Source organism: Castor canadensis, chromosome 16 (genome assembly GCF_047511655.1).
Source record: "Castor canadensis chromosome 16, mCasCan1.hap1v2, whole genome shotgun sequence".
In the NCBI taxonomy this organism is placed as follows: domain Eukaryota; kingdom Metazoa; phylum Chordata; class Mammalia; order Rodentia; family Castoridae; genus Castor; species Castor canadensis.
Genome location: NC_133401.1, coordinates 59,786,672 through 59,808,862, shown reverse-complemented (window position 1 = coordinate 59,808,862; position 22,191 = coordinate 59,786,672). Strand labels below are relative to the sequence as shown.

Genomic DNA, 22,191 nt, shown 5'->3' with positions numbered 1-22,191 from the left:
CTGAGGTCAAAACAGCATCTTTAGAGGTGGCTGGGAGCATGTCAGGCTCTTGGGGACCCACCCTAGCTACCTGTGAAGTCAACTACAAAGAACAGAATTGACAACAGAAAGCACATCACCAGAGGTTTTCCTGAAGGCATTTTCTGATGTGTTTAGGTTACAAGGCACAGTTGTCTTTGCATTTCTGAGAACATAGCAATGTGGATGACACCTTACTCCCAGTGCCCTGGCATGGAGGCCTATGTTGGCTTCAGTGAGCAGGATTTGTGGGACATGATTTTCTGGGCTGGCTCAGAGGCTACATACATCAGTGTCCCCACGATGGCTGGGGCAGAGGGCTGAGTGCTGCATGACTGAGCAGGCCATGCTCGCTGTGTTACCCCGACTGTCCCATCCCTGGAAAACCAGCGAGTGGTCAGATGTGCCCATTCCTACTGACTGTGCCAAGGGCCCGGGCCGTTCCCTCGTTCCTTCTGATGACACCCTCCCGCACACTTACGTATCTACCCTCTACAGTGGCCTCCCTGCCACCCACCATCAACGCCTAGACACAAGGCCGTCTCTAAAGAATGAAGTTGTCATTTGCAGGGAAATGAGGGGAACTAGACATGACCATGTTAAGTGAAATAAATCAGGTTCAGCGAGACAAATATAGACATATACATAACACGAATGTAAATGTGGACCTGCTTGGGGAGGAAGGGGGAGGGGAAGACGGAAACAGGATGATGAGGTGAAAAATATCAAGGTACATTATCTCTCCATGTGAAGATGGCATAACGAAATCCACTAAAAACTTAAAATAGGGTGGGCAGGGGGTGTGGGGAAAAGAAAAAGCAATAGAGGATATGAATTTGATCAAAGTACATTATATGCATGTATGGAAATACCACAGTGAAACCCCTTTGTGCAATTAATACATACTAATAAAAATAGATTAATTAAAAAAAAAAAGAAGGTATAGTCTCTAAGGCGACTCTCCCCAGGTTAGGAGAAAAACCAAAGGAGGCTCACCAATAGCAAAGGAAAGAGGAGGAAGTATAAACAACTCATAAGGGCTGAGTGTGTTGGCACACAACTTTAATCCCAGCTACTTGGGAGGCAGAGATAGGAGGGGATTGGTTCAAGGTCTTTCCCCTAAAAAGAAGTTAGCAATACCCTATCTTAAACAAAAACTAAAAGCATAAGGGCTGGAGCCCAGACCAGTGGCTCACACCTGTAATTCTAGCTACTTGGGAAGCAGAGATTGGGAAGACAGAGGTTCGAAACCAGCCCAGGAAGAAAGTTTGCAAGATGCCATCTCAACCAATAAAGGCTGGGTGTATAGGACTGGCGGAGTGGCTCAAGCAGCAGAGCACTGGCCTAGCAAGCACGAGACCCGGAGTTCAAACTCCAGTGCTGCTCCAAAAAACAAAACAAAACAAAACAAAAGCTGGGTGTGGTAGTGTGCACAGTCATCCTAGTTACACCAGAAGCATAAATAGGAGGATGATATTCCACGCTGTCAAAAGTGTAAATAGGAGAATCACAGTCTAGGCTGGCCCAGGCAGACACAGACCCATTAGGAAAATAACTAGAACCAAAAGGGCTGGGGCCTGGGTCAAGTGGTAAAGCACGTAAGTCCCTACGTTCAATCCCCAGCACTGCAAACAAACCCAAGCAATGCTAATATAAGCTGGGGAATGGCCCAGGACCTTGGGTAGCCACTACAGATCATGTTTCCATGTACTTTAACGTGGGAAATGTCCCCAGCAGAGTATAAAGGAACTAGTAGATACCTAGACACAACATGTTCCCAGTTTTGTAAAACTAGTTAGGTGTATGATACATGCAGGGAAAAAAGAGAAAGAAGGCCACTGAAAGTCACCAAGTGGCTCTCTTATTGTGAGATTAGAAGCAATTTTTAAATTTCTTACTCTCTACAAATTTTGAAATTTTGCCTTAAAACACAATCAACAGAATAATTAAATTTCTTTAATGGAATCCTAAACATTGGTTAAGTTCTAGGCTTGTTGTCCCCTCAAAATTCTTTCAAAATGTCACCTGACCTCTGCTTGAACCCCTCCAGCAATGGGGAACTCACTCCCCCCTGAGATCTTTTCCTGACCACTTCTTCCTCACAAGAAGTAGAAATCTGGACCCCTGTAGCTTCCCCCCACTGGCCATAGCCCTTCCTTCTGCAACAACAGGGAACAAGGCTGCTTTGCAGGCTCCTGACAACAGAGATCCCAAGGTGGGGTCTAGGCTATAAATACCACCCCCCCACACATGCATACATGCACACACCTGCCTACCAAGGACTTGATGGCTGTCATCCTTTCACATCCTTGCTTGTTTTCCCTGGGAACAATCCAGGCAGTGATGTCTTCAAATTTAAGTTTAAGTCTATATCTCATTACCTCTTTCAAGGGCATACCCCCTGCTAGTCAGTCAGGCCCTTGGAGACTATAACATGCATCCTCCCATCAATTCTTTAGATCAACCCTGTGACACAGGAGGTAATATCATGACTGCCTTACAGATGAAGAAACTGAGGCACAGAGAAGCCAAGCCACTTTCAAGGCCACTTAATGATCTGTGATGGAGCTATGGTGAAACCAGCACCCAGTCCAGAGCCTGGTGTGGTCAATGCACAAATCTGTTAACAGAAGAATAAGTGCACTCAGTTCTAAGGCCTCTGCCCTTAGGGCAGTGGTTCTATTGCAGAATTCCGCATGCCTCTATTCACTTCTGCCCTCCTCCCTCACCTGTCCTGCCACCTGAATGTGTCCATGAATGGCCCCAGCAGGATTAACCCTGAATACCTGTTGCCTGAGGCTGAGGCCCAGCTTTGACAGCCATGTGGAGAGGCTCAGAGGCTGTACTTGGGTCTGTGGCACTGTGGCCAGAGCCCTGGGGACTGGGGGGTCCTGGCACTGGAGTGTCATTATGCCTGGGACACCATGGTGTCACCCACAGGGGGCTGGCCACAAGGTGCCTCCAGCCCCACCTCTACCACCCCCTGCTCTACTGTCTGAAGGACACTGGTGACCTACTGGGAATGGGAAGACCCCTTCTTATCCTATGTCACCCTCCAGGTGGGCACAAAAGTTTTGTCTCCTCAGCTACCCCCTGCCTGGCCTTTTCCCACACCCTCACACTAGCCATGGTCTTTGCCAAGAAGGGTTTAGGAATGGCCACATGATCCTGCTGGGTCCTCAGCATCCACCCCCAGCCTGACAGGGACTCCACTCATTCATTCCCAGTCATGGTTGCAGGAAGGCAGGGACTTAGCCCCAGGCAGGGCCTCTCCATGGGGGTCAGCAAACCCTCAGATCCTTGAGCCTGGAGGGACCAGAGAGGTCCTTGGGGTCAAGCTCCTGTCCCAAGCCAGGGTAGTTCCTGGCTTCAAGTGCCACCATAGTCACTGCTGCACATCACCCCCACTCTGTACAAAAAGCTTTCCACAGCTCAGCCTTCACTCTGGTCATCCTCTTGGCCTTGACTGGGTAACTCCTACCAAACCTTCAAAACCATCCCACCCAAGAAGCCTTCCTGTGCCTTTCAAGCTGGAGGAGTTCTACTGCACTCTGAGCTAATCCCTGGCCTGACTCTCACTTGGCCCTCACTCACTCATGAGAATATTCCTTAGCACCTGCTCTGTGCTCCGTGCTCTGCACAAGGCACTGGCTGGTCAGTGCAGAAAGCCGGGGTGCATGACCTCTCACTGGCTGACTTTCACACATCACCCCTCACTGAGCCTCAGTTTCCTTATCTGGAAAGTGGGGAGGATTCACGCCACTGCTCAGCCTGGCCTCCAAGGCTTTTGTGAGGCCGGGTGCGATGTGAAAATACTCAGCAAACCACTGCTCATGGTGTTATTATTGTGACCTGACCCTTCTGTCCTCTGAGCTCAGATTTGAACACTATCGTTTGGGTCCCTTTTTCCCAGAGGGACTGATAGCCTGGGAGCTCTGGCCTCCAGTGGTTGACACCTGGATGAGCAATTAGGCAAGAGCACAATCTAGAGAGATGGGAAGAGTACAAGCCTTAAATAAAACCTGCCGTAGTCCTGCCATCAAGCACCATAGGCCACAGAACCCAGCAAGCCCTGCACAGGGGCAGGGAAGACGTGCCAGGCTCTTCTGAGGCAATAAGGCTGAGGGCCTATATGCCAAACGCTTTGTAGCCATCAAGAAGCTAGTGGAAGCCATACATGGTGGTACACTTTTGTAATCCCAGCTGTACTGGAAGTGAAGACTAGAGGATCTCCACTTTGAAGCCAGTCCAGGCAAAGTTAAAGGCCCTACCTCAAAAACAAAAGAGGGCTGGGGGTGTGGCTCAAGAGATAGAACCCTTCCCTAGCATGCTCCAGGACTTTGGGTAGATTGGGAGTGGGGGTGGGAGGGGAAGACGGTTGGGGAGAGCCACCAGACAGTGTCTCCTTGGAGTAGGCAACAGGGCAGGAAATAAAATCCTGCAGCCTGTGGACAGTTCTAAACACCCAAGCCAAGCAGGAAAGAAGACTAAAGCTCATTGCAAAATTATGAAACGGGGGCAGTGATCATGAAGTTTGCAGGCTGTCAGTGCCACCTGGCTGGGGCTGGAGGGTTGGGGAGCAGGCTATAGTAGCAGAAAGGGCCAGGACTTGAGGGTCCTCCTTTCTCTTCGGAGTGCCTCATGATGTTCACTGAGGACTCTGTCCTTCGGGCTCAGGACTCTGATCTTCTTGGGCTTGTCAGACCCCAAAGGGCAGCTGGTCCCACTGCGAGAAACTTGAGTAGAGTCCCCTGGGCCTTAACCCAGCTCCGAGGCCCCTTGGGGGAGGGACAGGAAGGGAGGAGAGGGCAACAGAAGGCGCTAGATCTCCTCCCTCTTTGGCTCCTCCCAGCTACCCCAAGGGCAGTCCACATGCACCGGCTCCCGGGCCTGCAAGAGGCCCTAGCCCGACGCTCCTCGGAGTGTGAAGGGTGTAGCGATCAGCAGGTTCCCTGTTACTAACTTGCGGGGAGAGAAGTGGGGGTGTGTGGGGGAAGACAGTGCCTGGGATTCTGCATTTCTAACAAGTCCCAGGTGGTGCGAGCCCCTGGACCACTCGGAGCAGCGGCCCTGGAGATGATCTGCCTGTAGACGGGTGATAAAGCGGCATGCTCAGAGAGGTCAAGTCTCTTGTCCAGGGCCACACAGCGAGCAGTCGCAAACCGAAGGCAGAGGACACCTGCTTTAGACACTTCCCCCTTGGAGGCAGCGGGGTTCACTGCAGCTCCCGGGCCGTGCAAGCTCGGCTGCCCAGCGCTGCTCAGCCGGGGCCGGGGCGGAGCGGAGCGGAGAGCGCTCCCGGGCAGAGTCATCCGGTGTCGGTGCCCGCGTCCCCCGGTCCCCCGCCGGGTCCCCAGCCAACCCAGGGCGCCGGTCTGCCGGGGCGGAGCAGTTCCGCACCCCTCCCCTCCCGAGACAAACTTCGCGCGCTCCCCTTACCTTTTTAGGGGGCTTGCAGCAGCTCAGCCGGCTGCGTCCGCTGCCCATCCTCTTCTGGGGGCTCCCGGAGGAGGGGGGAGTCCCAATTCCCGGGCTCCCCAGAGGGCCCTGCGCTCCGGGCCCCGCTGCCCGCTCCGCGCCCGCCGGCTGGGGCGGCCGGCTAGACCCTGAAACTGAACCTGGAAGCGCAGACTTGAGCTGGAGCCGCGGCCGCCGTAAATACCCGAAGAGCAGGGCCTCGGCCAAGTCCGCTGGGCTGGCGGCCGCAGGTGACCAGGGTCTTTCCACCCAGAGCAGAAAAGAGCTGCACGAGGCTCTCAGCTGAGAAAACAGAGGGAAGATAATGAAAGCCAGTGTTTGGTAAACCTTCCACTCGTTGAGGGATATTTTACATGTATTATTTCTTACCAGATCCTTACAGCAAAGATTTTATTCCCTCTGTTTTACAGGTGAGGAAAATGAGGCTGAGAGATGTGAAGTGATTAGCCTAACGTAACAAAAAGTAGTAGTACCGGGCCCAGGTAGAACCGTCTCCAGCACCTAAGATTTGAAGTCCTACAAATAAATAATAATGCTGAGTTTCACTGTAACGCTCCCTCACTGCTGGGGCAACCGCTTTCCCCAGCTCACCAGCATCTGTAACATTCTACTCTGTCCATCACAGATCGATGCCACCCATCACCACAGTCTTGCAGAGGCAGACAAGTGGGGAAGCCTGGGAACGAGGGACGTGACCGCAGTGTCGCGGAAAAGGAACTTTTATCTCATCTTACTTTGCTACTAGCTGAGGTTTCTGGCGGTGGCAATGCAGGAAAAAGATACTAGTTTTGAAAAATCGGGTATCTCTGTGTGTATTACAGTCAGGCCCTCACACTTGGAAAGAAGTGTTGATGAAAGAGTCATGAATGGAGAAACATGAGTTCCTAAAAGTCACTCCCGTTCCACTGAATGTAAGACAAATCGCAGACAGTTCTAAGAAGGGAAACGAAGGAAACAGCTGGTTTTAGGCTCTTAAAAAGAAGATTGATAGAAGACGGGTGGTTTACAAAGTGGGGCTCCACAGCAACAGCGCCAAAACTACCAGGAAACTGTGCTAGAAATGCAAATGTCAGACCTGGCCGCAGACCTTCAGCTCCCAAACTCTGGGGTCAGGGCTCAGGTGGCCATAGTCAGCCAGCCCTCCAGGTGATTCTGCCCAGACTAAAGTGTGAGAAAAGTAGGTAATGGGGAAAGGGTGCCTGCTTAAATTAACAATGTCGGTTGATGGCTTAAGACAATCAAAACCCAAACAATCCAAATATCCAAGAAAAGAAGCTTGCTTAAATAAATTATGATATATCCATAAATGATACCCCAGGCGCACGCATGCGCGTGCACACACCAGTGAAAACAGTGATGAGGGATGCGAGGTGTGACTCAAGTGATAGAGTGCTTGCTTTGCAAGCATGAAGCCCTGAGTTCAAACACCAGTCCCACCAAAAGAATACTGATGAGGATGGATTTTTTTAATGTTGCAAAATGTAACAAATTCATTTTTACTTAAAAAAAAGTAAGGCTAGGATGTGGCTCAAGTATAGAATGCCTACCTAGCAAACACAAGGTCCTGAGTTCAAACCCCAGTATCTCCCATGTGCATATATAAACTGGGTGTGGTGGTGCATGCCTGTAATCCCAGCACTCAGGAGGCTGAGGGTTGGGAGTTAAAGGATAGCCTGTGGTACATAGTAAATTTTAGGACAACCTAGGTTACATAGACTGGTCTCAAAAAACCAAGGGCTGGGGGTGCAGCTCAGTGATAGAGCACTAGCCTAGTATATACAAGGCCCTGTGTTTGATCCCTAACTCCTTAAAAAAAAAAAAAAGAAAATTAAAAGTTTCAGTGGTGGTTATCCTTGGTGGGTAAGATTTTAGATTTGAAAAACTATTCCTTATTTTCTCATTAAAATGAGTATGCATCTATTACTACTGTCATATGGATCGTGATTGTGACTTAACTAGGTGGAAAAAAACACATATAGGGCAAAGATGGAGGGTGACGGGGAGGTGAATTATTGAAGCACGTCATACACATGTATGAAAAAAGAATAGTGAAACCTGTTTTAAAGGGGGTGTAGGGGGATGAGAAAGAGTAATAGAGGAGTAAATTTGATCAAAGAACATTATATGCATATATGGAAATACAATGAAACTCCTTTGTACCAAAAATATACTTTTTAATTAAAAAAGGGCAGAGCTGGCTAAATAGCACGGATGAGACTGCAAGCAGTCATGTGATCAGTTGTTTCTATCTGAGAGTGTACCATCTGCACAGTTGAAGAGCTGAACTTTCTGAAATGGATCTTGAATTTTAATGTCAACAATAGGGTAGGAAGTAGGCAGGCAAGCTCTGCTCTGGAGTCTCTCAGCTCAGGAGCTCTTGCCTTTGGCCTCTCTGAACTTCCTGGAAGAGCAGGCTCAGATTTCCCACTTTCCTACTGCTGGCAGTTTTGATTATGCGCTTTGAAGTGTCTGTCTGAGAAAAAAACTTGAGCGTTTTTTTGTTTGTTTGTTTTGTTTTGCTTGCTTGTTTATTCATTTGGGTTTTTTTGTTGTTTTGTTTTAGCAGCTTGAGTTTGAGAAAGTTGCCAGTGAGATTCTTGATAGTTAGTGTGCCAGTCAGGTTAGGTTAGGTTTTGCTGCAATGACAAAAAAACTTTAAAAAAATCAGTGACTTAACACAACAGAAGCCAAGGTATTGCTCACACTATATGTCTAGCATGTGCAGCGGTTTCTACTTTGTAGACATCCCAAGATACCCTAGAATGCAGTCATCTCAACATGGTGGCTTCAGAAATTGTCAGGGTTGTGCAGAGAATAGTGTAAGAGGTCTTACAAGCTTCAACTCAGAAGTGACATGCACATTGCCTAGAATGTGTGAAGTCCTGGGTTCAATCTCCAGTACACACACCAAGTTCACTCACATTGGACAAAGCAAGTCGCACAGTCATGCCCAACTTCAGAGATGGGACTTGCAATGAGTGCTCAGAGGAGAGGAAAATGGCTTAATGTCTACCACAGGTAGCAACCAACAAGCAGGTACTGATTACTATGTGCTCTACCACCGAGCTACATCTTCAGCCCTACAATCTATGGGGATTTTGTTTGGGTGTTTTGTTGTTGTTGTTGTTGTTGTTACTGGGGTTTGAATTCAGGGCTAGGCAGGCGTTCTATCACTTGAGCCACTCCTCCAGCCCTGTTTTTGATATTAGACCCACACATAAGCAAAGAAGAGTTGCCAGGTGCTAGTGGCTTGTGCCTATAGTCCTAGCTACTCAGGAGGCAGAATCAGGAGGATGGAAGTTCCAGGCCAGCCCTGGGCAAATAGTTTCTGAGACCCTATCTTGAAAATACCCAACACAAAAAGAGTTGGCAAAGTGGCTCAAGTGGTAGAAGTGTGAGGTGATTGAGTTCAAACCCCAGCGAGAGAGAGAGAGAGAGAGAGAGAGAAAGAGAGAGAGAGAGAGAGAAATTACACAAAACAGGTTATGAAGCTACTGCCATGCGGAAGGTATTAGCATTAAAAAGAGATAATGAGCTAGGCATGGTGGCTAACATCTATAATCCTAGCTACTTGGGAGGCTGAGATCAGGAGGACCATGGCATGAGGCCAGCCAGGCAAATAGTTTGAGAGACCCCCATGTCCAAAATGGAGCAAAAATGGATTGGAGGCATGGCTCAAGCAGCAGAGTGCCTGCCTAGCAAGTATGGACCCCTGAGTTCAAAACCCATACTACCAAAACAAAACAAAACAAAACAAAAGAGCAAGAGAGACCAAGTTGAATGGAGATGATCGGGGGGACTTCCTGGAGGAATACTAAAGCCAAAGGACATTCATGCCAAAGGAATTATAGAATCTTGGGCTGGGATGGAATTGGATGACTGGTCTCTGTTGTCTGCAACTGAGAACACTGACTAATCCAAATCTCTTTGCCTCACTTCCCTTCAGGTACTTATGCAGCCTGTGTTCAGACCTCCCAGTAATGGGGAAATCACTACCTATCTTCCCATATCTAGGGGGAAGAGGACAGCAGGGAGGAGTAATTATGAGGGGGAGACAAAGCATGAGTCAAGTGAGGGCAGGGGTAGAGGGTGGAGAGGTGGACAAGGGGGGATTTGTGTTGTCAAGGTTGGGTACAACGGGGAAAGATGTAAAGGCGAAAGAACAACACAGGGTCCTGAACGTCTTTTGTGAGAAAAACCCAGGGAATCTGCTCACATAGAGGTTTTGCATAGACCTCCTGGCAGGTGAGGGACCTGCAGCCATCAGTGGGTCTGGGTTCTAGTCCCTGGCCAAGAGCCTCTCTGCTTAGTGGTCACTAATGGTTGTTCTACCCTGTAAGCTTTCAATGTGCAGATTCTTCTCACTGAGCCCAAACATGTCTTCGGCCTGAGTGACTTGCTTCCTGGTCACTTCTACACCTGTCTGTCACTGAGCAGCTCCCAGGTCTTGAAGCACCTGTTCTGCAGCTCCCTTGGCACTTTCGGCAGTTTCTTTCAGATTGTTTATGTGCTGTATGTGTCCTTCTTAGTGGACAAAGGGCTCGCTCTGTCACCTTCCTCCTCACCCGTCCCACTCCACCTGATGCTTAGTAGGCTGTGGCAGTCACCTTACTCACCTTCTATTCTTCTTTCTGCTTGTCACAGAATCCTGACATTCTTTGGGACAGAGACATGCCAGGCTAATGGGTTACTCGGCTGTGTCTCTTGCCTCTGTGAGGGGAAATTGCTGGGGGGGAGGGCAGGTATCCAGGAAAATGTTTAATAGGGAGATGACTCAGCTGGGAACAGGGTCCGCTCTCTTTTTGCTCCTCCCCTCTTTTCCTGCCTGGAATACAGACATGATGGCTGAATTCCAGCAGCGATTATCTTATTACCTTGAACAAAGAGATGACACAAAAACAGATCCATAGGCCAAGGGAATTGAATAGAAGATCCAGAAATAAGCTGAAGCAGGTACAGCCATCTGATTCTTGACGAAAGTGTCAAAAACATACATTGGGAAAAAGGCAGCCTTTTTAACAAGTGGTTCTGAGAAAACCGGACATTGACTGTAGAATGCTGAAACTGGATCCCTATCTCATCCTATACAAAAATCAACTCAAAATGCATCAAAGACCTTAATGGAAGACCTGAAACTTTGAAATTACTACAGGAAAATGTAGGGGAACCTCTTCAAGATGAAGGTGAAGGCAAGAACTTTTTGAATAGGACTCCAATAGCTCAGGAAATCAGAGCAAGAATCGACAAATGGGATAGTCTCAACTTAAAAAGCTTCTGCACAGCAAAAGAAGCAATCAACAGAGTGAAGAGACTGCTTGCAGATGGGAGAAAATCTTTGCCATCTATTCATCAGACAAGAAATTAATATCCAGAATGCATAAAGAACTGAAAAAGTTAAACACCAAAATAACAAATAACCTAATCAGCAAATGGGCGGATGAAGTGAACCAACACTTTTCAAGTGAAGGAATATTAATGACGAATAAATACATGAAAAAAATGTTCAATATCCTTAGCTATCAGGGAGATGAAACTCCAAATGCCACTGAGATTCCATCCACTGTCAGTCAGAATGACTGTCATCAAGAAAACAAACAAGAACAAATCCTGGCCAGGATGAAATGTGGAGAAGGAACTCTTCTTCACTGCTGGTAAGAATGTAAATTAGTTCAGTCACTATGGAAATCAGTATGGAGGTTCCTCAAAAAATTAAAACTAGAACTCCATTATGATCCAGCCATACCACTTTTGGGTACACCCAAAAAAGAAGCAAGGTCAGTTTACTATAGAAATATCTATCTACATACCTGTGTTAATTGTGATACTCTTCTTCATAGCCAAATCATGGAATCAGCCTAGATCCCCATCAACAGATGAATGGATATGATATACATGAAATATGTATCAAATATGATATACATACACCATGGAATTTTACTCAGTCATTAAGAAAAATAAAATTATATCATTTTCTGGAAAATGGATGGAACTGGAGATCATCATGTTAAGTGAAATAAGCCAGTCCCACAAAGACAAATATCCCATGTTTCTCTCGCTTATGGGAGCTAGAGGGAAACAAAACAAAACAAATCAAAATCATGAAAGCGAAAGGGGGACAACTAAGGAGGTGAAAAGAAAAGAAGGGAAAGGAGGGGAGGTAAAGAGTAATAGAGGGGGTGAATATTTCTATATGTGCACATTATATGCAGGTATAGAAATGCCATGATGAAGCCCCTTACTATGTACGATTTAACATATGCCAATAAAAGAAAAGATGGAAGGAGCCGAGATCTCTAATGAATGTATGGATCCTCCGTACCAGTCTTGATGAACCACTTTACAACTTCTGCACCTGACAGAATGAACAAACAACAAGTCTGTGTAAAATACACTGCTCCCGGCATTCTGTCACTAGCAGAGTGACAGAATTGGTTAGAGTAACTCTACCCAATACGTACGTCAGAGGTTCAGGTCTGTTGCATTGAATTTACTGCAGAATAACCACGCTTAGGGAACCTGAGAAGCCTCGGTTTCAGTCCTGGAGGGAGGGAATGATGGTGTGTTGAGAAACCATCCTGGGTTTTCTAGACTCTTGATCGAAGGGTTGGTTTGACAGCTTCCTCTTGGAAAATACTCCACGCGGGAGGAAATGAGAGAAACCTGATGTCGCAGCATCCCGTGGCTTCTGCTGGGGTGTTTCTCATGGGCTGGGCAGGTGCATGTTCTGGAAGCATCTGGGATTGCTGGTTAGGATGTGGTCTCCTGGGAGCCCTCTGTCTTTCCCCCCACCTACTGAACAGGACGCAATAGACCTGCGGTGGCGCTACCATCACTCTGGAGTCTGAGCTTTCCTGCTCCTATGGGGCTGTGAGCACCCCACCAAGGAACCCAGGTGTTGCACTGATTGGATTTGGTTGTGTTGCACTGAATTAAGGTGGAAGTCCTTGTACAGAACTGAATTTGAATAAGGCTAATTAGCAGGAAGTCATCCCCGCCTGGTGTAACCATTACTGGTTCACACCTGTAATTTCAGCACTCTGAGAGGCCCAGGCAGGAGGATCTTGAGTTCAAAGCCAGAACCACTGCTTTCCACCTCCGTGTTCTCGTGTCTAACAGACTTTTTTCTACTTTTTAATGAGCACACAGGTGATGGGTCCTTTTGGGGTCCCGGGCTGGGTGAGTCTGTGGGTGAGCACTATTTTCTATGCTTGAGACATCTTTGGCTGGGCTGGTGCCTTTGTGATTTGAGTCCTTCCCTGCAAGCTCCATTCTGAAGTCAGTCTTCTGACAGACAGCAGCTGTGGCTTCAGTGTGATTGAGTGAGTAGGACTCCAGCACTAGCCTGGGGCTTCCCAGGCTGAGATCAAAGCCAGACACTCACTTATCACCGTACCTGTCAGTAACCTCCTTGTCCCCTTCTGCCCTGCTTTCCTTGATAGACATCTCACCAGAGGACTGTTTGTACCTTCTGTTCCCACCAACATCCTACCCTCAAGCTCATTTGGTTTCAAACATTAACTCTATATTCTTATTCAATGGGACTCCCAGTTCCCAGAATTCCACCTCACTCTTTGATATGAAAAATGACTATTTTCCACCTGCCTAACCTGTTATGTCATCACCATGTAAGCAACACTTTTCCAAAGACAACTGCTCACCACCTCCCTTCTGGAAAACTTGGTGTCTTCCAACTCTGGAGCAGAGTTCCACTTGTGCCCAAGTGGAAGAGTCTTGCACAGGAGAGGACAGGAATGAAAGTCAGAGGATGGTGATAACAGGACTGGGTTTTCAAATAAAAAATTGGGACACACGATTTAGCAAAGGAATTGTGTTGACTTCTGTATATTTTTATTGATCTGATTCTATTCATGTAAAACATTCAAATTTCTAGGACATCTAAAGGGGACAGGAGGTAGGAATATCTGCAAATCCACGGAGTGTGTGGTCTATGTCTACAGCTTGAAAGCCTGTGTCTACAGGGCTGGGTGGGCACCTAAGTGAGAAGAGGCCAGCATGAGATTCAGGGTAGGTGCAAACTAGGGGCCACAGGCCCGCCTTAAAGGGATCAGACAGTTTGCTACAGTAGATAAGTATGAAATTTTTTTTTGCAGCACTAGTGTTTGAACTCAGGGCATATACCTTAAGCCACTCCACCAGCCCTTTTTTATGACTTTTTTGGTGGGGGGATAGAGTCTCGAGAACTATTTGCTCAGGCTGGCTTCGAACTGAGATCCTCCTGATCTCTGCCTCCTGAGTAGCTAGGATTACAGGTATGAGCCACTGGCATCCCACTCAGAAATCTTTTTTTTGATGGAAAATAGCATGCTCTCCATCTCTGTCTGTCTGTCTGTCTCTCTCTCTCCATTCACACACATATCATGTAAGCCGAACAAAATATTTGTAGGAGATTCCATTGTATCTAGTCCAGGTAGACAGATAATGGATCAAGGCAGTGTGGAAAAATACTATAGGCACAGAAGGCGTAACTAATTCTGTCTGGATAGTGAAGGTCAGGGTGGCCTCAGCAAGGCTGTGATGGCTAGGCCAGGCTCTGTAGATTAGGTTCTGGGCCAGTGCGATGCAGCATTTTGAGGGAGTCCTAGTGGCTCAGTGTGGCTAGAGTGCTGGGCAAATGAGGAGAGTCAGGAAGATACAGACAGCAGGGACAGGCCTCAGAGGCCCAGCCAAAATGTTTTGACTTGAAGTTGCAGGCGTGGGTGTGCACAGTTAAATGGGGGTTATCCAAGATCATGGGGCGGGGGTTGGGGGCATCCTATGGAGGACGGACTGGAGCTGTCAAACACTTTCTGGTCAGGAGGCAGCTGGTGAGGTCTGAAAGGCACTTGGGTCCGTATAATATGGTAACCAGGCTGGGCCTGGCAGACTGGCTTGCAGCAGAGTGTAGGGTGCACGAAGGGTAGGCGTGGGGGGGAGGGGGGAGCAGTTTCCTCTACTCTCAGGCAGGGAGGCTATCCAGCAGCCGGCAGTGTTGTGGTTACCAAGGCCTCGGGTTACAACACATGTTTGTTTTTAAAAAACGTTGCAATACCTTTTAAATCAGAGCCCTGGACAGGGTCCAAGGACAGTAGCAGGGTCCAGCCCTCAGGGTGCTTCTTAAAGAAGCAGCTGCACAGGGAAGGGAAGGCAGCCTTGGGAGCCTGGCTAGCTGGGACCCCAAGTTCAGGCAGAGCTTGGAAGCTGGGCAAGGTTGGAAGGTCGTCTCCAGGTTGCCCCACTCCCTCCTCTTCCGTCCTCAATGCACTTTTGAGCCTGGAGCATTTGGGGGAGATGAAGTCTTTCAAGCTGCCTGGGAAAGCTAGAGCAATGGACCGTGTACTGGAAATGTGGGGTCTGCTGCTTGGGAGGAAGGAAGATCTTTCAACTGGCCAAAGACCCCAGGGCCCAGCTTGACAGAGAGTCAGAGCCCATCGTGGAGGTAGGCAAGCAGAGAACAGTCAAAAGAGTCTGCTGGGGGAGGAGTCCTAAAGGAATGGGCACTCAGATCTGTTTTGGGGGGAGAAGGTTGAGTCAGGGTCATGTTAGGTAGCTTAGGCTGGCCTCAAAGTCTGGATCCTCCTGCCACAGCCTCCTGAGTGCTGGGATTTTATAGACATGTACCACAACACCCAGCTAAACTGATGTTTTTTTAGGGGGGTGGTGCTGGGCCTTGCAATTGCTAGACAGGTGCTCTACCACTGAACTACACCTCCAGCTCTCAGATCTATTTTGATAGGGATGGGAAGGGATTTTGTTCATGGTCCCTTTTCAGAAGCAAAAGTTTTCCTTAAAGGAGTCAAGACCAGGATGCGAAAAAATTTTATTCTTGTGTACTGTTAGTAGGACTGTAAAATGGTGCAGTCACTAGGGAAAACAGTATGGAGGTCCCTCAAAAAATTAAAACTAGAACTACTATATGACCCACCAATCTCACTTCTGGGTATGTGTCCAAAAGAACTGAAAACAGGATTTGGAGAGATAGCTGCTTTCTCTTGTTCATTAAAGCATTATGCACAATACTCAAAATATGAGCGTCTAAATATTTTTTAACAGATGAACAGATAAAGAAAAGGTGGTCTACACATCACACAATGGAATATTATTAAGCCCTAAAAAGGAAGAAAATCTTGCCATTTGCAGCAACATGAATGAATTTGGAGGACGTTGCACTAAATTAAGTAAGCAGTCATGATTCCACTTATATGAAGTATGTAAAATAGTCAAACGCATAGAAGCAGAGGACAGAATGGTGGCTGTTGGGGCTCTGGGGGGAGAAGAGGAATAAGGAATTATTTCTGGATGGGCATAAAGTTTCTGCTATGCAAGATGAATAAATTCTAGAGATCTGCTGTACCACCCAGAGCCTATGGTTATTAGTAATTTATTGTGCACTTAGAATTTTATTTATGAGCTTGTTCATGCTAAGTATACTAACTAAAACAAAACAAAACCACAACAGAACCAATGTAGCAAAAAACAAGGAAAGTTTTGGAAGTGATGGATAGATTTACTACTGTGATTGTGGTGATGCGTGTTATGCTCTTATGAATATGATGAAATTAATCAAATTTCATTCATTAAGATAGGCTCACACCTGAAATCCTAGCTATTTGGGAGGCAGAGATCAGGGGATTTCAGTTCAAAGCCAGCCCAGAGCAAACAGTTCTTGAGACCCTATCTTGAAAAAACTCATCACAAAACAGTGTTGGAGGCATGGCCTAGTGGTAGCACACCTGCCTAGCAAGAGCTCTTAAGGGCGAGAGAATGAGAGGAAGTTGCTGGGACAAAAGTCCCCAAGGACCCACTCACTGTAATTAGGTCTGCCTTCCTAAGTTTCTACCATCTTTCAGTATCCTGTCAAATGCGAACCCATCAATAGATCAAGTCATTGATGAGACTAGAGTCCTCACGACTCTAATCACTTCCCCAAAGCCCACCTCTGAAAACCGCTGCACTGAGGACCAAGGCTTCAACATATTCCAGATCCAGACTATGACAAGGTCCATGGCTCTAATTACATCACCATCATTGATCAAGGGTCTCTTATGACATGTTAAGCTCTTACTGACTTTAGCACCCATGAGGGGGTTGGGGTGGGTTACCACTTCCACTGTACTAAAGAAGCAGCTCAGGTCTCAGGATACTCTCCTAAGAGTCATTTGCTTAGGACCATCCCTGGGATTTGAATCCAGGTCTATGGAATTCTATAACCTGAGTTCTAAACTACCATAATGATTACTTCAGCTTCTCAAAGCGATCTGTGCCCCTTAGAAGGTGAAGAGACGACATCCTTCAGTCCTAGGGTTTGATTCTCTGTGAGAGTGGGAGACTTCTGAGAAGAGGGAGGAGGTGGAGGAGAAAGCTAGTCAGCAATGATAGGACAGCGCCCACGCCTACAAGGGCTGCTATTTAGAGCCTCCGGGAGCCCCCAGAATGGATGATAATGAAGCAGGCAGGGAAGAGCAGTTGTAAGAGAAGACTGTGAGGGGGAGGGGGCTCTCTCCTCCCCCCACCCTGCTGCCTCCAGCTCACTCTGTCGCCTGATGTCTAAATAAGGCTGAGAGGCACACTCTAGGCAGCTAAAAATAAACTCCCGCTCCCCCTTCCTGCCCTTGGGTTCTGGCGACCTCCCCAGCTCATCGGGGCTCCCCTTGGCAGGGCCAGCTCTTTGGAGCATGCCCTCGCCTGAGCTATCAACTCATGTCTCTGCAGGGACCCCGATGGCAAGAGGACTTGGACCAGAAGTCAAGGACACAAGGATCCTGCTCTTGGCTCTTGACCTGGGTCAGTCCCATTTTCTTCTAGACCTCAGTTTCCCCACATGTTAAATGAGGACACTATCGAATAACGATATAAGTCCTGGCATTTCACTCTGGGGTCAAACTTCAACAGAGTTTGCCCACTGGGATTTTTAGAGCACATCTGTCCTACAGCCCATTTTTAGCTCATGCAGAGTCTTTCGAAAAGATTTGAATTAAGTGCTCACCTTTAAATATTTGGAGGGGTCACATGAAAAAAAAAGATTTCCAACTTCTTTGAAAAACCACGTTTGAACACACTTGGCAGCTTGGGTCTGGCAACAGCAAACCCAGGTTGGGCAGCTTCTGCCCCCTGCTGGTGGAATGCACAGCTACAGGTGACTGCAGGCATCTCACCAAACTAACTGCCCAGCCCCACAGTCAACATTCTGGAGTAGCTGCGTGCAGGCAAGATTCTGTTTTGCATCCCCAAGCCTGGGACATTGGTATTTCTCTGCTTGGCAAATGTTTGTTAAATGAGTGAATGTGACAGGTTATAGAATGCTTTGGAAACGGCAAAGGGCTCATGAAAAGGGCTATGACTGATGACCTGTTTTGGAATCCAGGTCCCAAAGCCTAAGGAGGGACAAGATTCTCACACCTTAAACCTCAACCCAGCCACCTGTGGGAGTCATCAGACAACCAAGATTCTCTTAGGCATTGCCTGAACCTCTCAAGACATCAGTGCGATTGTCCTTTGTTGGGAAATTACTGGCAGAAACAGCGAGGGTATGTTAAACTCACATAGTCCTTGAGAGCCATGTTGGAAGCCAGTAGAAAAGTAGGGAACGAAGGAGGGAGGAAACAGAGCAGGTTTCTGTCAGCCTGTTTGGATTCACCAACCTCCTCTAGGACAAAGTATCGTGCTATGCACTGAATTATAGAACACTAAATCTGGAGAGATCCTCAGATACGGTGGAATCCACCCCCCTTCTCAATGCAGTAGGGTGTTCAGGCATGAGAACTGGGAAGAACTGAAGCTTTGTCCTTCTGTGAGAGGTGCTCAAACTGCTTTTGCTGAAAAGCATGGACTCTTTACTCAGGCCCACAGATTAACTAAAAGCAGGAAAAGCATGACATCTCCATTTTGTATCTGTCTTTGCTCTAAGTCATTCTCTCTGCAGTCATTTTGCCATCACCGTGGGTTCCAGAAAAGACAGAACTGATAACATCTTTTTGACAAGAGACTGAAACTTCCCCTAAAGGGACAGTGTAGCCTTGCAGGACAGACCACCCCTCCAAATGAGAACAATTACCTATAATGATGAGGCTGTACCCTGGAGCAGGAGCAATCATCTCTTGGTCACCAGATCACTCCCCTCAAGTGATGAAGGTGATAACATCTTCTCCAGAACCCTTCTCAGAACCCTCGGACTGAGATAACAGACAACCAGAACACAATGTGACTGAAACATACCTTTGTCCCCTGTCCCCAGTTCTTTGTCTACTTAAACCTATATAGCTTGGGTCTGTTTCCTGAAGATGTTAAAGACGGGCTGAGTGCTTACTCTGCCTCTTCCCAGGACACGCCCTGAGCTGTGTAATAACACCCTTTCTCTGCCTTCACGCCTTCTACTTGGTGTTTGGGGACTGGTGGCTGGTCTTGGCATGTGGAATCTCAGGAGTTTGGGCCTTGGGTTCACAGCCCTGGTTTCACTTCCTGTCCTATTTCAGTAAGCAGAGGATGAAGGGTGTAAGGAAATATAGGCCCCAAAAGTGACCATGTGGAGAGGAGTGATCTGGCCAAGAGATTCTTTATTGCTGGGTGGGAGAGAGAGAGAGCAGAGAGAGCAGAGAGAGAGAGGGAGAGAGGGGCAGGAGCTTAAATACCCCTCAGTGGGACTCAGCATGATCTGATTGGTTAGGATCTTATGGTTCATGCTGATTGGAGGTTGGGGCAGAAGGAGGGTTCAAGCTAGACTTGAGGCAGGACTGTGACCCTGGGAGGCAGGACCGTGACCCTGGAAAACAGAAGCTTAAGGACGCAGTAAGAACTATCGGCGCCATTATTGCCAACAAAGGGAAAGTTCCCAAGCCACCTTCCTTGGGAGGAAATAGTGACTCCATCTGTATCCTACCTCTGTTGTCCAGTGGTGGGGAAAGTTGGTCTAGTCTGGACCCTTGCCCTTGCAGGGGTGTGATACCAAAGGCCCAGGGAAAACTGCCCATTTTATGGTAAGTAAAGAATGGAAAGCCATGTAGAAATGTGATTGGACAATAAGTGTATGCTCTAATGGTAATGGACAGAGAAATTCAGCAAGGTCTGTTGGCTTAGATTCATCTTGACCAATTTGTAGCATTCCTTCCTCCCAGGTGTGGGGCAAGACCTCTTCTGGAATGAGATCTTATGATTAGACAGGTAGGTCAGAGAGTAGCTTTATGCTCAAACATTGGTTCATAAGGGAGCTAGTTAAAAATGCAAAATTTTGGTCTCTACTCCAGACTTGTTGAATCATAATATGCATTTTAATGAATTCCAGGTGTTTTGAATGTACGTTATTGCTTTAGAAGAGTGGTTCTCAAAGTTGCTACTCATTGGGGGAAACCCTCCCCCCCACTGCAGGGACTTTAAAAAAAATGCTAATACCTGGGTTCCACCCTAAGGTACAGCCTGGGCCTGGCATTTGTTTAGAGACCCCAGGTGATTGCAGTGTTGTATAGCCAGCAGTGAGAATCACAGCTCTAGGAACTAGTTCTAATGAGATGAGAATTCTGGGAGTCAAAGTAATGCTGGCTTGCACACAGTCCTCTTATCTGGGCCCCTCAGGCCAATAGTGGTGGGGAGGTTGCTCCCAAAGCACCTTCCCCAGGCCTGTCTGGCTTGCTGGACCAGTCTCAGCCCTGCTCCCCAGGGCACTGTCAGGCCTCCAAGTGCTCTCAGGTTTCATGCTAGTGAGATGAGAAAGGGGTGGTTTTGCTCTGCAGTCCTGTCCAGAGGTATGGCTGAGCTAGGAGAACAGAAACCTGGGTCCTCCTCTTGCTTCTGCTTTTGTGGCTTTGGGCTTCAGTTTCTTTCTGAAGATTAGATAGTAAGAGGCTATTTCACTGAAATAAATTCTACTGTTCCTTTCAGTTTTTTTTTTTTTTTTAAATTAAACCCAGTATCTTGGGCAAGTACTCTACCACTGAGTTTTGTCCCTAGCCCCTAGTCCCCTTCTGTTTTTTTTTTTTTTGGGGGGGGAGGTGTGGTACTGGGGTTTGAACTCAGGGCTTCACACTTGCAAAGTAGCTGCTGTACTGCTTGAGCCATACCTCCAGTCCATTTTGCTTGGGTTATTTTGAAGATAGGGTCCCACTATTGTCCAGAATGGCCTCAAACTGAGATCCTCCTGATCTCAGCCTCTCAAGTAGCTAGGATTACAGGTGTGAGCCATCAGCACCAGGTCCCCCACACATACCCTCAAAGACCCTCAAAGTGGAATGGGACTTTGGAGATTGTCTAGTTCGACCTTACTTTCTTACAAATGGCAGAACTGAGGCTCAATGATATTAAAAAAGTGACTAATGGAAAAGTATTTATTGTCTCACACACACCCTTCCACATTACCTGCTGGGGACTTTTCTGCCTCTGAAGTCACAGATAATGTAATTCAATGACAAATAGCCTGCCAGAGACATACAAAGTTTTGCCTGGAGTTTAAGTTGTCTTCCTTCTTCTATGCCTCTGATTTACTTCCTTATTCCTGATGTATTTGTTTTTTAGGTTTTCCTTGGGCCTGCTGTTGTAACATCTTACACAGTTCCTTACTGAAGAAGCTAAATAAAATCTTTAGTCTGTGTCTACTTTATATCTACATGAGAGGTATGATTTTATCTTTTGAAAATTGTTTTTTAATTGTGAGAACAAGCCAGGCGATGGTGGCTCACTTCTGTAATCCTAGCTACTCAAGAGGAAGAGATCAGAAGGACTGCACTTCAAAGATAGTCCAGGCAAATAGTTCATGAGGCCTTATCTTAAAAAAACCCTTCACAAAAAAGGGTTGGTGGAGTGGCTCAAGGTGTAGCCTGAGTTCAAATTCCAGCACCACAAAAAAATTTATGAGAATTTCTCTAAAACAGGTGTCCTGATAAAGTTGGGACTGAAAGCTCACAGGGGGACCTGGTGATAGAGAGATGCACTGTGGAGACTGGGGAGCCAGATGCCACCCCAGGGTGCTGGCAGATCAGTTCCAATGGACTGTGGCCCTATGATTTCTCAGGCAAAGTTGGAAATCCATAATTTAATGAGCACTCACTTAAAAATTATACAATAAACACTAAGATTCCTAAGGAACACCATGCAGACAAACTATGTTTAAGGTTTGCATCACCTGTCTGACCTCTCCATCTCACTCACATGCCTGCTTCATACATATTGAGTGGCTCTGTACCCAGGGCGTTAGTGGTAATTTTGTGGGAATTAATTTCTACTTTTTAAAAAGCAAACTTCATCTGTGTAGTAGCCTAAGACGATTTTGGCTGATGGAGTATGTAAGCTCAGCCTTGCTCTATCACTTCCTAGCTGTGCGACTGTGGCAAAGCCAACCTCACCGCGCTAAAATAGGGCAAAAGGCAGGATTCTCTCAAAGTCCTTAGTGTGCCTTACAGCACTTAATTAATCGTTAACTATAATGACTATTAAAAAAGTCAGTGACTGGATATAGAGAAGCATAATATTGTTAGGGAGCATGGCTTCTTTCTCAAGAAGGACTCGGGAATGAAACAACTGGATACCTGGGTTCCTAAACGTCCTTTCCGTGGCGATGGTCACAGCACAAATTCAAAAGCCACAAGCCTTACACCAGCCTCGCGCACGCCCGACCCCCACGCCAAGCCCCGCCCCTCGCGCAGCCCCGCCCCTTTCCACATTCAGTCCCGCCCCTTCCTCGCGCTCAGACCCGCCTCGCCACGCGCTTGACTC

The 22,191-nt window shown here is 47.3% G+C and overlaps 1 protein-coding gene and 1 long non-coding RNA gene across 3 annotated transcripts in view; one reads left to right on the top strand and one right to left on the bottom strand.

Moving 5' to 3' along the window:
* The window catches only part of Ccdc69 (coiled-coil domain containing 69), a 34,218-nt gene extending 28,569 nt beyond the window's left edge, over positions 1 to 5,649 (bottom strand). Inside the window, exon 1 of the mRNA XM_020186555.2 lies at positions 5,458 to 5,649. Coding sequence (XP_020042144.2) covers positions 5,458 to 5,505 — 48 coding nt within the window. The 5' untranslated portion in view covers positions 5,506 to 5,649. The remainder of the gene's footprint in view (positions 1 to 5,457) is intronic.
* An 8,683-nt stretch (positions 5,650 to 14,332) lies between these two features.
* On the top strand, positions 14,333 to 20,973 carry LOC141417858 (uncharacterized). 2 transcript variants are annotated; one of them, XR_012442507.1, is made up of 4 exons: positions 14,333 to 14,932; positions 15,547 to 15,671; positions 17,206 to 17,277; positions 17,858 to 20,973. It is a non-coding gene; the product is annotated as an uncharacterized lncRNA (long non-coding RNA). The 2 variants fall into 2 exon arrangements; XR_012442506.1 differs by having other exon boundaries at positions 14,348 to 14,932; positions 17,206 to 20,973.
* Positions 20,974 to 22,191: the final 1,218 nt, after the last annotated feature.